Here is a 13,387-nt window from a genome sequence, read left to right as displayed (position 1 = left end):
ACAATAAGGTTTCTTAAGCCACGTTTTTGGTTGAGCAGTAATTACACCTCTTATGGGGGTAATTACACCCCCCCCCCCCCCCCCCCCAAAAAAAAAAAAAAAAAAAAAAACCGAAACAAAACAAAACTAATAATTCACAGCTTTGAGGTAAAACACTGCTGCTAGTGATGTGGAAGTATTTATATTTTACTATTGTACTGTCCCTTTACTTTACTGACTTTGACTAGTGATTGTATGTGTATTTTTAAAGCACCGATACCTGGATGTTATTTGGCCTCGGAAAGGACAGTGAAAAAAGATTAGTTACTGAGATGCCATCTGCAATGTCCCTCTCCTCACTGGGAGGATGTCCCTTCATATGTCTGCTGGCTACAACTGCTCACACGTATAACCACCTTCTCACATCTTGAAAGCTGACTTATCCCTCCCTAACTTTGGTTTCAGTTGTTTTGTTTTGTTTTTCTGTTACAAAAGTGTTCAATCAGTTGTATTGGTGCTGGAAGTTGTAGTCCATGAAGAGGAGTCTTGTTCAGCATCCAGGTGGAGATCAGGACAGGCTGGTGGAGTATTTACAAGACAAGCTTTTTGGGCACTTCCCAAGAAAACTCCGGTCGGCCAAAGTGGCCGTAAGAGGCTGTCTGCTGGTAAATCGGCCTCTTCAGGTTCAGATCCCTAAGAAGAACACACAAGAGATGAGACATCGCTGGTGAGAAAGGACTGTGAAGATTTTGATCAAAACCATTTGAAGCCATAAATTCTTATACAGAGTAGAAAAAAAACATAAAGGTCAAACATGTTGTGCAATGAGCTGTAAGCACTGATTGTTTGCATGTCCTCTTGTGAGCTTGGAGTTTTTTGTTTGTATTTGGCGTACATGGGTGGCAAAGTTTGTCTGTGTGTCAGAATGACTTGTACTGCACTTTGGATCAACCTCCAACATTTATCGATTACAGAACTCTTAAACACTTGAACCAAAATGAAGTCTTTGGTTATGCGGCTCTTAACAATTAGCGATTTTGGTAAATCGATTAAAAGTAGTTGTTATTGTTGAGTACTTTAAATTGGGCCTATTGTGCTTTAAGTTACTTTCTGTTATATATATATACTGTTACAATGATGAATGTTCATATTGGTAAAACATCTCAAAACACAACTTTCTTCTTGTTTTGCTCTGTACTATATCAGTTAGAGTGGATGCTGTGTTCCTGTTGGAGGAGCAGCCAATCAAAAGAAAGAGGGTTACGTTTGATTTCATACAGAGGATGAACTAAAGGGCTGCACCAAAGCTTATTATCAAATAAATCATTATTTTTATATGTGAATCATGCAAAGCTACATTAGTAGAGTGAAGATGGAAAAAACAAACAAACAGCATAATAGATCCACTTTAAAATGAAATGCTCACCTATAACACTGCATCTCAACAAGAACATTATAATAGATAAGGGAAATCTAGGGCTAGGTTTAAATAGAGGGAAATTATCCTAAAAGGATCAGCTAAAAGTGGAAGAATCTAAATGTAAAAGGACAGCAAAAAGGATATCATGTCTGTGAAGCCACCAGGGTTATGTGTCCGCCACGATTCCCTCTCCAATGGATAGTATTTAAAAAAAAAAGAAAAGAAAAGAGGAAGAATTTTCTGTATCTAACTATACTTCAACAATTTCAACTTTGGTTTTTGGTGTGATTCTCTCTTAGTTTGCTTCTCTTTCCCCTCTTCCCCTGCCAAATGCATCAGCGTGGCAGATGGCTGCCTCTCCCTGAGCTTGGTTCTGCTGGAGGTTTCTTCCTGTTAAAAGGAAGTTCTTCCTTCACCCTGTCGCCAAATGCTTAGTCATTGTTAGGGGTCTTTCTAATATTGTATGGTCTTTAACTTACAGAATAAAGGACCTTGAGGCAACTGTTGTTGTGAATTGGGGATATATAAATAAAGTTGAACTGAAGTTTGAACTTATATAATAATATTTATATAATATTTACTTATATATTAAATTCATGTAAATGTTGCTGAACTGCAGAGCTCCTTCAGTGACAGACTGCTGCATCCTCGATGCATGAAGGAGCGTTTCCGCAGGTCCTTCCTCCCTGCAGCTGTCAGACTGTACAATCAAAATTGCTCCCAACAATCATAGATGTTTACATCTGCGCTGTAACTGCAATAATTTAATCAACCGATTCGCACTACAACCTGGGTTTGCCTTTTATCTGTTGTTAATTTTATTTTATTTAATAACTGTACAGTACTCTGTTTATAGTAACCATTGTCCTTGATGTAAATATGTAAGAAAAAAAAATTGTGTATATTTCCGTTCTGTGTTCTGTGTACTGTTTGTTTGTATATGTGTCTTTCTGGCTGCTGTTGCAACCAAATTCCCCCTTGTGGGACAATTAAAGGATTATTCTATTCTATTCTATTCTATACTATTCTATTCTATATTCTAAATTCATCAAGATATATGATGAATCTGATTTTTGATCAGTTATTTAATCCTCAAAATGCCAAAAGTAGTTCCTATTTTTTTTTTAACTCATATTTAGAAAGGAAGCAGAACATCTTCATGTTTGAGTAAATATTCATATTTCATCTTATGCAAAAGTCATATGTTTTTACCTGACAATGACTCCTGGCCTGAGATCAAAGTTCTTGTTGACAATCTTGAGCAATTCTGACTCTGACTTCTGAGAGGACCCGTAGGTGAACAAGGAGATGGAAAGAGGTTGGGCCACTCCGATCGCATAAGACACCTGGAACACACACAGAGATGTGGTTTGCATATTTGTACTCCAGTCATCTGTCATCTATGCACAGCTTTGGAGGGTTAAGCTGTAACCTCACCTGAACCAGAACTCTCCTGCACAGTTTGGCTTTAACCAGAGACTTGGCCACCCAGCGAGCAGCATAGGCAGCAGAGCGATCAACCTTTGAGAAATCTTTGCCAGAGAAAGCTCCGCCACCGTGAGCCCCCCAGCCACCGTATGTGTCTACAATAATCTTCCTTCCTGTTACACCAGCATCACCCTGTTTGCAAAAAAAGGAAGAAGATGAGCAAAAACCAGTGATGACTTTCTAGTTTGCTTTATTATTTTCCCCCAGTATGTGATGATTACCTGTGGTCCTCCAATGACGAAGCGACCACTTGGCTGGAGATGGTAGACGGTTTTGCTGTCCAAATATTTTGCAGGGACCACGGGTTTGATCACCTGACAGAAACAAGCCAGCATTAAAACCAAACATGTGACTTTATTCCCCACACGACACATTACACAGAGCCCAGTCAAGTGTGTCCATGAGGATCTACCATTTCCATTAGGACTCTCTGTTGTTCCTCCAGAGTGACGCCGTCATCGTGCTGGACAGAGATCACAATGGTGTGAACTCTCTTGGGGATCACAGCTCCATCCTTCTGGTCATAATGCACGGTCACCTGTGGGATTAACAAGAATTGGTACACTCGCTGAAGCTGTAGTTAGCTGTTTTATGGTGCCTGTGACAACACAGCTTCAGACAGGTTATCAAATTTTCTAATGAAATATATCCAAGCTTGAAAGAAAAAATTCCCAAACTGCTGTGGTGTTGTGTTTTGGGTAAGTAAAAAATGTGCACATGTTGCACGACCTCACCTGTGTTTTAGAGTCGGGACGCAGCCAGGGAACGATGCTATTGCGTCTAAGTTCAGACATCTTTTCATTGAGTTTGTGAGCTACGACGATGGTGAGCGGCATGCACTCCTCTGTCTCATCTGTGGCATAGCCGAACATCAGACCCTACAGAGGAGAGTACGAGTCAGAAAATCAGTGAAGGCAAAACAAAGAAGTAAACAAGGAATATCAAAATACTGATATTCAGCATGCTCTTTTATCAGCAATAACTTCAGCACTTTCTATTATCATATGACACAAAATACATAAAATATAAGCTATGAAAAGAACATTTTTAAAATAATACTTATACATAATGGCTAATGGTCATACAGGCATTTATAGAAGACAAAATAGAAGTAGATGTTGAAATGATAAAAACAAATATCAGGTAGATTATACCGTGTATGGTTATGGGACTTTATATATAATATAGTCAAATTACTCCATATTTCATTGATTAGTCTTAAGCATAGGATAATTTTTTTCAGCCAGAAGTCTCTTATAGGAAGCCTGAGCCTGAGCCGTGAGTTTGTCTCTTACTGAGGTATAATGCAGAGAAAGCATCAATTTCATCTAAACATGTTATTTTTTTTTATCTTTTGTAAAGAAATAACATTCACTCAAGTACTGCACTCATATACAATTGTATAATTTAATTATTTCCTTTCTCTGCTGCATTACACTTCTACTCCACGACATACTGGACATATTTTTAATCATGCTTCAGATTACTTAAAGACTGTGAGCAATTTCATGAAAAGGAAGTTTCCCCTCTACACATCAAAGTTTTATCCTCAAATTTGTGACCCTTTAAAGAGCCACAAACCCTTGGCTGGGGACCCTATTTACTATACTACAATAAATTTATTTGCAAAAGTAACATAAACACTTATCGAATCTAATAATGATATATCAGCCACGAAGCACATTTTTCTGCCTTACAATCAGCTTGTAACATTTAGTATTTTAAATATTGGACTAGATAAAACTACTTTTTCCACCTCTACTGAACTGATAAACCTGAACACACCAACACTATTGCACCAGATCTCGTCTGTATTCTCTACTGTTGAAGTAAAGAGTCAAACAAACTGTGCTCAGTCAGGGTCACTCACTTGTCAAGCCAAAGTGACCCAGTGACACTGCTGTGGCCCTACCTGGTCTCCAGCTCCAATGTCTTCTTCTTTCCGGTCAACATGGACCCCCTGAGCAATGTCTGGACTCTGCTGCTCCAGGGCCACCAGCACATTACATGTCTTGTAGTCGAAACCTTCAGAAGGGAAGTGAATTGGATTGAGATGGTTAAGAGGGAAACGCTAAATACAGAGAACAGAAATAATGTCTATTTTTTTGCTTTCTCACCTTTCTCCGAGTTGTCGTAGCCGATGTGCTTGATGGTGTCCCTCACCACCCTCTGATAGTCCACGACGGCCCGAGATGTGATCTCTCCGCAGAGCAACACCATGCCAGTCTTACACACCGTCTCTGCCAACACAAACTTTAATTACAAAGCTGTTTTGCCATCACCAGCAAGTTGTCAACACTGAAATACAATAAACAGTATCAACACTGCATACGACATAAAATCCAGGTGAAATTCAGACCAATGGGTTAGTTGGCTTATACTCTGCCTTCATCATGTGGTCCCTTTTTTTGTTAAGACAAACTGATTCATTAGACTGTGCTTCGTCTTGGTTTTGCCAATTTTTTTTAACGGAAAAAGAGACAAATTCTGGCTCACCACAGGCCACTTTGGCATCGGGATCCTGCTTCAGATGTGCATCCAGGACAGCATCACTGATCTGGTCACAAATCTTGTCTGTGGACACATAACAGGTAAAAACATCAGATTCCGAAGATTTTTTACAAACGCATTGGAAAAAACGACATATTGCATTTTAAATTGCACGCTTAGCCTAACACTAATAATAGAAGATGTCAATTTTGTAATTTATATGAAAGTATGAAAGGTTACATCCTAATATCTCACATAACAGTAGTTGAATGTTTTACTTTAGCATGGCAGCAGGACAATGCCTCACTATACATCCCATTCATCTGTCTGTGTCGTCCTGCTGAAGCAATGCAGGAGACCGGTTACATCAGAAAGCCCATCAGCATCTGACTAGTCTGCTGGTGAAAAAAGTGCATCTTAGGAAAAGCCACTAAAATGGCCACTATCTGTGGGAACAGCCCAGACTTTGAGTTGTGTTATCAAATTCTAAAGTGTGTACTGCAATGTTCTGCCAAGGCCACCCAACTCTGTTACTGTGCAAACAGTAGAAGTAAAACTTCAGACCTGTGAAGTTTATCATTAAAATTGGCTTCAGGAGTGCTACGCGCTTCCAAAATGTAAATTTTTTTTTTTTTTAAAAGAACCTCCTTAAATGATAAATACAGGGACACCATGATGTGACACATGGATCTACATCACTTGCTGTTTCAGAGGACAGTTTGAAAGAGATTTTGAATTAAGGCGCATTGGTATTACCTTTTGTATGCTTCATCCTCTCATAAGCACTTTGTCAGATTAGCATACTTTTACTTCAGAACTACATTAATATGAATCCAGATTAAAAGAGTTTCATTTTTTAATTATTTTATTTATTTAATTTTTTAACAGTCAGCATTTATGTAATACTGCCACTATCTGTGAAGCTGCACAACTCTTACTCATTATCGATTTAGCACATGGGACTTTGAAAGGTTACATGTTTGTGAAAGGATTACAACACATTGACAGGGCACCGTGGGGTTTAAAGGCAACATGGAGGACAGAGTACAACTACAAGTTAAGCAAGGTTTGTGTGGAACATCTGGGAATAATTTCACTGAGTATTTGATATAATTTAACTAGATTAAAGTATAACATAGTCAAATTAATTTTACCACATTGTCACTTTTTATCTTATTGTGTACTTGAGACATTGAAGAGTATTTTGCGTGTCTTTAGATCTCTTCTTTTGCACACTACATTAAACTTGTGTGTCTGCCCTCTTCTTGGACATTTTTTAAGCATGTAACTGTGCACCAGTCAGACACACATTTGCTTCCAGCTGCCTACAAGTGAGAGTGAAGGCCACTAAACACATGTTGCTGTGAATGGAATACCATCCATGCCTGGCGGGTAAACACGCAGCACTGTGGAGTTACTTTGGACATAGTGTCCAGCTTGCATCAAGTTTATTTATATGCATGCTATTTCCGCAAGATAACACTGCAATATCAATGGAAGTGTTGAGCTTATAATTGAATGCATTAAAATTTAATGTCACTGTAACAGAGGTGGCTAGACTTGGTAAAAAGACTCACCTGGATGTCCCTCTCCAACGGACTCTGAAGTGAACATGAAAGAACCATCTTCCAGATGATCACTCATTTTTTCTGTGGGGTAAGGTTATTCAATTTCCAGTGCAGAGAGATCCTAAGGTGGCTTTATATTCCTACTGGCTTTCTTTACCAGAAAGATAAAAGAAAGAGAGGCCAACAGCCCTGCAGCCAAAGCGAAATCTGTCCTGCAAACTTCACATCTGTGTCCACATGGCCCAATATATATGGCTAAGGGGACACACACGCATTCTGTAACTCATTTACACACACACACACACACACAAACACACACACACACACACACACACACATCATGTGAATCCATGGGACAGTCCATTCCAGGGGGAGTGGATGTTGGGAGGGAATTTCAGCTCAAACTGCTTGTTTGTCTTTGTAAACATTATAAGGTTCAATAGTGTGTTTTCAATCTCCACCAGCTCTGACTGCTCTGCTTCAGGGCGTGACGTTTCCGTGTCCAAGCAGAAACATCTTTGAGAAGGAGTTCCCCTACCCCCCACAACACACAGGTGGGACAGCCAAGTTAGGGTAGCCTATGGACAGAAAGAGAAAGGTAGCTGTTGTTAGCAGGAAAATGATGCAATTACTTGTGTTTACATCATTCAAGTAAATCAGTTTACACTGCTGTGGTGAAAAGACAAAAAATTACTAGAAAGGACTTATGAATAAGAGAAACTTTAAAAGTTAAACAGTAAAACTAAATCAATAAATAAAATAGAAAAAAAATTAATCTGTGGTTTCAAAAATATGGAAACAAATTAAAAACAGAACACTGTACTACATTTTAATGTTTCCTTTTACAGTGTAGTTCATTATTTGGTGTACTGACCAAAATGATTTTATATTCATTCATTTGAATTTGATACGTTTTCCTGATTTTACATTTTATTAAACTGCAGCTGGAAATTGACCAACATTTCTTCGAATACACTTGAGCTGCTTATGAATTTTATACTTCTTTTTTATACTTCTTTAAGCTTATTTAAGCTTTATACTTCAAGCTTACGATTCATTTCATCATGTAGACATTTGCCAGTAGTTTAATAACTACAAATACCAACCCCAAAAATGTACCATATAAAGACACATTTGATTTAAAGGGCACAAAACAGTCACCTTCATCATAAGTGTCCTATTTATAACATCTGATTTGAATTATTAGTGCAATTCAAATAGAAATTAAATTAAAGGGAAAATTAAGGTTAAAAAATACTGCCTCAAAACTCCACTCCACTACATGAGCAAACATACCTGTTTTTTTATGACTGTATTCTCTAATTGAAATCTCCAAGTCCCAATAAAGTCACAACTTTAAAGAAAAAACACTCTAAAAGCAAAAGACATTTTAAAAAGAAGAAATACTTGAAATTTGTACTTTGGTTCAGTTCTATATAATTAGTTTATTTCATTGCCAATAATTAGGTTTAGAGAAGACAGTCACCTGTTGCCTGAATGCACTTTTCCATCCAAGTCCCAGCCTGGGGCTCTTGTCTTTGTATACAACTGCAGAAAATATCAAACCATGTCCGGAGAGAAGATCAAATTAATGAAGATATGTCTCTTAGATACCTGATGACCTTTACGTGATTCACCATGTCTGTGTTTTTGCAAAATATTAGGAGCTATAAAGGGATGCTTAGGAAAAGATCCTCACTATCCTCACACATATAAATACAAACACAATACATGCTTGCACAAACATTAACATACAGAAAAATGGCTCTGACTCTGTTTCTTGTCCCATTAAATGCAACAAGAGTGCAGTGGGCCAATCCTTTTTCTCTACGTCTTTCCATCATCTGGCTCTAATTTCAGTCAGTGTTGAGTTGGCCTTGAGAAATGAGACGAGAATTTTAACTAGCTTCCTGTAGTGAATAAAATATCACTCTTCCTGACAGATTTGGGACTTTTAAAGCAGATTTGATGTATGTATTATGCATTGTGGAACTTATAGCTGAAAACAAGAGCTCTGCAATAATAATCAGCTTGATGAAATTAGTGAAAACAACTGATAATCAGGAATGCACACAAGAGAGGAATTTGGAATTTTTAGGAAATACAGGGGGGTAGGCGAAAATGAGAAACAGCTGTGTTGACTTACAAATAAATACCACTCACATAAGTAGCATGCTCACCTAACCTCTGCAGAGCTATCTAGCTAAGATATCTGAACTATCTATTATATAGTTTATAGTTAAAATATTTAAAGGTAATATAAATTAGCATAGTGCAGCTAGAAAATTTTACAAAGGGGGCAAAGGAGGGACAAGAGGTCTTGGCAGGGTGGCACATACCTCTTCAGCGAAGTATGTGAAAGTCCCCTATATGTAAATCAAAGTCAACAAAATATCTACGAAACATTTATTGTATCGTTATCATAGAGAAAAATATAAATAGTAGATTAACATAATGGACAAAGAGTTAATAGCTTAAGATTGTTAGCTAAGATATTAAAAGCTATAAAAGTACTGTTTTTAACTGATGTACTGTTAAATATTAAGCCAAAGGTAAAAACAAAAACAAGAAATATAAAACACAAACAGTCAAACAACCTCCCACTCCCACCCCTGGCTAATTAGAGATATTTAGCTGAAAGTAATGTTGTAATTTAAATGTAAAGCAAAAAAAATAGATGAAACCATTATCAGGCAATCTGAAATTATTAAAATACTTGATAGCTAAAGAAAACAGCTAACAGTTAACAACGATATCCTAACTGTTAAGAAACAGCTACAAATTTAGACATTTAGCTAAAACTATAGATAGTAAAAAAACAAAACAAAAACAAAACCATTTGTTTATGGCTGAATCATTTGTTTTTCAACTCTAATTCATCATATAAGCTGAAAACCTTAAACAGTTGACAAATGCATCAATAGCTGATTTGAAATAGTTAATTTGAAATAGTAGGCACGTGTTAATTATATATATTTAGCTGAAAGCAACAGTTAAAATGTCACTAGCAACGCATTGAAAATCTAATAATAAGCTATCTAATAGGAGACAGAGGTCAGAGGGGATTTAACATAACAAAACGTGAACTACATCAAACCAGAGAAGATGTGAATGTCCTGTTTGATGCCAAAGAAAGTGGAGAACCACTCTGGTGTCATAACTGATTGACCTCTGGATCATACACCCCTGTATGTTTTGGTCTAAAAATGCTCAACACAAGCGCATGTTGCTGTGTGTACATGTGAACTCACAAAAAGAGAGTATTTGTTAATGATTGACTAAGAAAAAGTTCTTGGTTTTTTTTTTCAAAGCCAACAAGATTGCTTTGGTTGTGCTCAAAGATAACTGCTATCAGAGGACCAGCCTGGTACATGATGAAGGTTCATACATGGTGGGGACCACTCTGAGTGCTTAAACTGATTTTCATATTAATTCAAGCTAATTAGAAATTATTAGTATAATCTCCATACAGTGAAGATGATCGTTACTATTTTGTTTCTGTAAAGAAACTCCATGTAGAGCTGTCTTATTTATTTTTCTTCTATTTAATTGATGTCGAAGAACATTTGGGTATACACTAAAAATGTGCCATGTAACCATGAATTGTTTGATATCTTCTAATTAGTCATTGTGTGTTTGAAATCTACCAAAGACACACACACACACTAGATAGGGTCTAACGTTCAAATCCTCTTGAACTTTCATCTACCAAGAGCCTGTCAGAAAATGAAAAGCACAAAAGATAGTAGACTTATGAACTTTGTATTTATTAATTTTAACATTTTAACATTAACATTAATTACCAAGTTCCATTTCTTTTTAATCGTCATTTAAGCTGCAATATTTCCCAATGTTGCCCCTCCAATCCGAAACCACTTTGACAAGATCAAGCCACGTGACAGTGTAACCTCCTCCTGTTTGATTGGCTACCTGAAAGTGTGTCTTTTAAAGCTGGGTCATGGTTTCTGGGTCACCTCGGGGCTTGAGGGTCAGTCAGAGTCAAACTTGACAGAACAAGATATGTTAAGCGAACCCCGAGGGCCTCAGAGGGAGTGGGTGTTAACACCTGTTTGTCTTTCCTCAGGTTCAAGGACGTGCATTTTACCTCTGCAGCTCACCTCTCCTAACCTGAGCTCATCTAGTCACCAACCAGTTTCATCTGGATGGTAGTGAGAGCAGGCAGGAAAAGTCGGATCTCTCCTGGCTTGGACTTTTATTGCACAGTTGAGAGATTGCAGAGGGTTTAGTGTGTACGCTACAACTTGTTATATAAGCAGCAGCAGTCAGTAAACAGCAGATAATGCACACAGTTTGTCACCAGATTTAATTTACTATATGCTCAGATACATAGTGATTTCTTATCAAAAGTTTGTGGTTTTGCAGACTTTTACTACCTACTGGCTTGTTGTTTGTAGTCATCTGAATTATTGGCTTGAAAATCCTTTAATATCAAAAATAGCAAAATCTATCTCCACCATCAAGGTACAGATTACAATTGCTATCATTCTCACTGATTGGCTTCACTAGTACAATAAGAATGTAACATGTCAACCAATGCAAATGAGCAACAACACCACACAGGAGGTGGGGCGCAGTTCTTCAGCTTTGATTGGCTGTCTGTCCCACACACTCCCAGCAGCATTGGTCCCAGACAACAGTGTTCTACATTTGTTTATATGTTTGCATTTGTGTGTTAGTGTGACGGGAACACCAGCAGCGAAACAAAGCCAAGACGTCACTTGAACCTCACAGATGAGTTTTACACAATGGTTAAAGCACATTAAATCATCACAAATGGATGAGTTTTTTCTAATATAAACGAAAACAAAAACAGACCATCTGTTACATTACCAAGTAAATGACCTATAATCATTTACAGCAACAAAAAGACACCTCCGGGCAGATTAACCCAGCACATGGCTGAGCCAGAGGGAGTGCAGCAGCTGGGCTGGTGGAGAGTCACCCAGCCCATTTGGGACTCTCAGCACATTCCTCGGTGAAGCTGACACCAATGAGTGAAATATTACCTTCAATACCACTCTAGCAATCCACTTTCCTCATAGAAATCATGGAGCAAGGCATGATATTCGTTTGACTTGCCTCTGTGTAATTAAATCTTTCCTCAGTATCTTCTACTACCACCAGTTTTTCTAACATTAATAGCAATTCCCTCAATATCAGGAAATATCCACCTGCAAAACCACTACATTTAAACGATTATTTATTTACTGGCCCACTCTATTTTACTGCATTATTAGGTAATAAAGTAGCAAACTGCAATGTCATTGTAATGGGAATGCTGATTTTAAGCATATATCAGTTGTTTTATTGCTACAGATAGGGACAAGGAGAAAAGGATACAAGGTTAGAAATAAAATAATGGGAAAAATTAGTTTACAAAAAAATAAGTCAAAATCAAGGTCAAATGTGAGAATTTGACTGATTTTGCATTTTAAATAGATTAAAATTTGTAATTTCATTAATCTGATTAAGGGAAAACAACAATTATTATGCTCATGATACTCATATATATCTGACACTGAAACCAGACACCAACTCCTTAACCTGCAGTTTATCTGAGGTTAAATCTGGGCTTTCACAAAATTTCCAATTTAACAAAAATAAAACAGAAATTTCAGCAGATCATTGCACTCAACGACAGACAGTTACACTTTGTATTAGTCCTTCACAACAAATCTCAAAAGTACAAAAAAAAAAAAAAAGCCGAACAAAAAAATTCATCAATTCAGTTCTCAAAGAGAGTGTTTTTCAATTAAAACGTTTAAGTAAAGTTAAAACATTTCTTTTTAACAATGCTTTTCTAACACCCAGAATGAATTAATGAAATTCCTTATATGTGGAACTGAGCAAAACCTGAATATCACAACTGCAGATGGCTCAACATGTCTAATAGACTAATGTGTGGTACACAGAGGCATGTTTAATCAATTCTTGACTTGGCTATAACTGGAAAACTGATTAAAATGTGGGATTGATGAATGAGCAAAACAATAATAAACAATGCTATTTGTATCATGGAAGTCAGCTACTGCAGACTTTGTAATGTCGCTAACCTCCTGCAGGTGTCAGCGTTGGTCTCAGCTGATCACAAGAGATGTCCAGTTACTTTCAGCTTGTTTTGCTGGCAAGTAATGAAGAATCACAGAAGAGTGCTACATCCATAAGCAACCTCTGAGTTCCTGTCTAGTTTTATTTATTAATGTTAGCAGCTTAATTGTAATTAGAACAACATAACTCATTAAATAAATATCCAAAAATGCTGTTGCACCACCGAGTCTGCATTGCTGCTTGATAAGCTGTCTGTGCTGCACCTGGTACTGAGAATTCAGCTCATCGTAATCCCTGTTTAACAGCAGATTTTGAGGAATTCCTTGCATGTTTCCTTCATATGAGTAAGGATTTGACTGTTATTGGACTGATC

The 13,387-nt window shown here is 37.3% G+C and overlaps 1 protein-coding gene across 1 annotated transcript; it reads right to left on the bottom strand.

Moving 5' to 3' along the window:
• Window positions 1–97: 97 nt before the first annotated feature.
• On the bottom strand, window positions 98–7,195 carry mat1a (methionine adenosyltransferase 1A). The gene is made up of 10 exons (XM_006783854.3): window positions 6,955–7,195; window positions 5,384–5,461; window positions 5,005–5,127; window positions 4,800–4,912; window positions 3,622–3,765; window positions 3,300–3,425; window positions 3,109–3,201; window positions 2,837–3,019; window positions 2,612–2,745; window positions 98–672 (listed from the first exon to the last, which is right to left on the bottom strand). Exons 1-10 carry the CDS (start codon window positions 7,019–7,021, stop codon window positions 570–572), a joined length of 1,164 nt encoding a protein of 387 aa, XP_006783917.2. The 5' UTR covers window positions 7,022–7,195; the 3' UTR covers window positions 98–569.
• Between the last annotated feature and the right edge of the window lie 6,192 nt (window positions 7,196–13,387).

The sequence above is a fragment of the Neolamprologus brichardi genome, chromosome 13 (assembly GCF_056152115.1).
Source record: "Neolamprologus brichardi isolate AB-2024 chromosome 13, ASM5615211v1, whole genome shotgun sequence".
NCBI classification, from domain to species: Eukaryota; Metazoa; Chordata; class Actinopteri; order Cichliformes; family Cichlidae; genus Neolamprologus; species Neolamprologus brichardi.
This window is presented reverse-complemented; position numbering and strand designations above follow the sequence as displayed.

Bases quoted from the DNA above. Each gene is read 5' to 3' on its own strand.
- mat1a (XM_006783854.3), bottom strand. From the start codon at position 7,021: ATGAGTGATCATCTGGAAGATGGTTCTTTCATGTTCACTTCAGAGTCC. The intron at 5,462-6,954 runs GTGAGTCTTTTT...ATGTGTCCACAG, and splicing joins CGTTGGAGAGGGACATCCAG to ACAAGATTTGTGACCAGATC. The intron at 2,746-2,836 runs GTGAGGTTACAG...TGTGTGTTCCAG, and splicing joins GCAGGAGAGTTCTGGTTCAG to GTGTCTTATGCGATCGGAGT.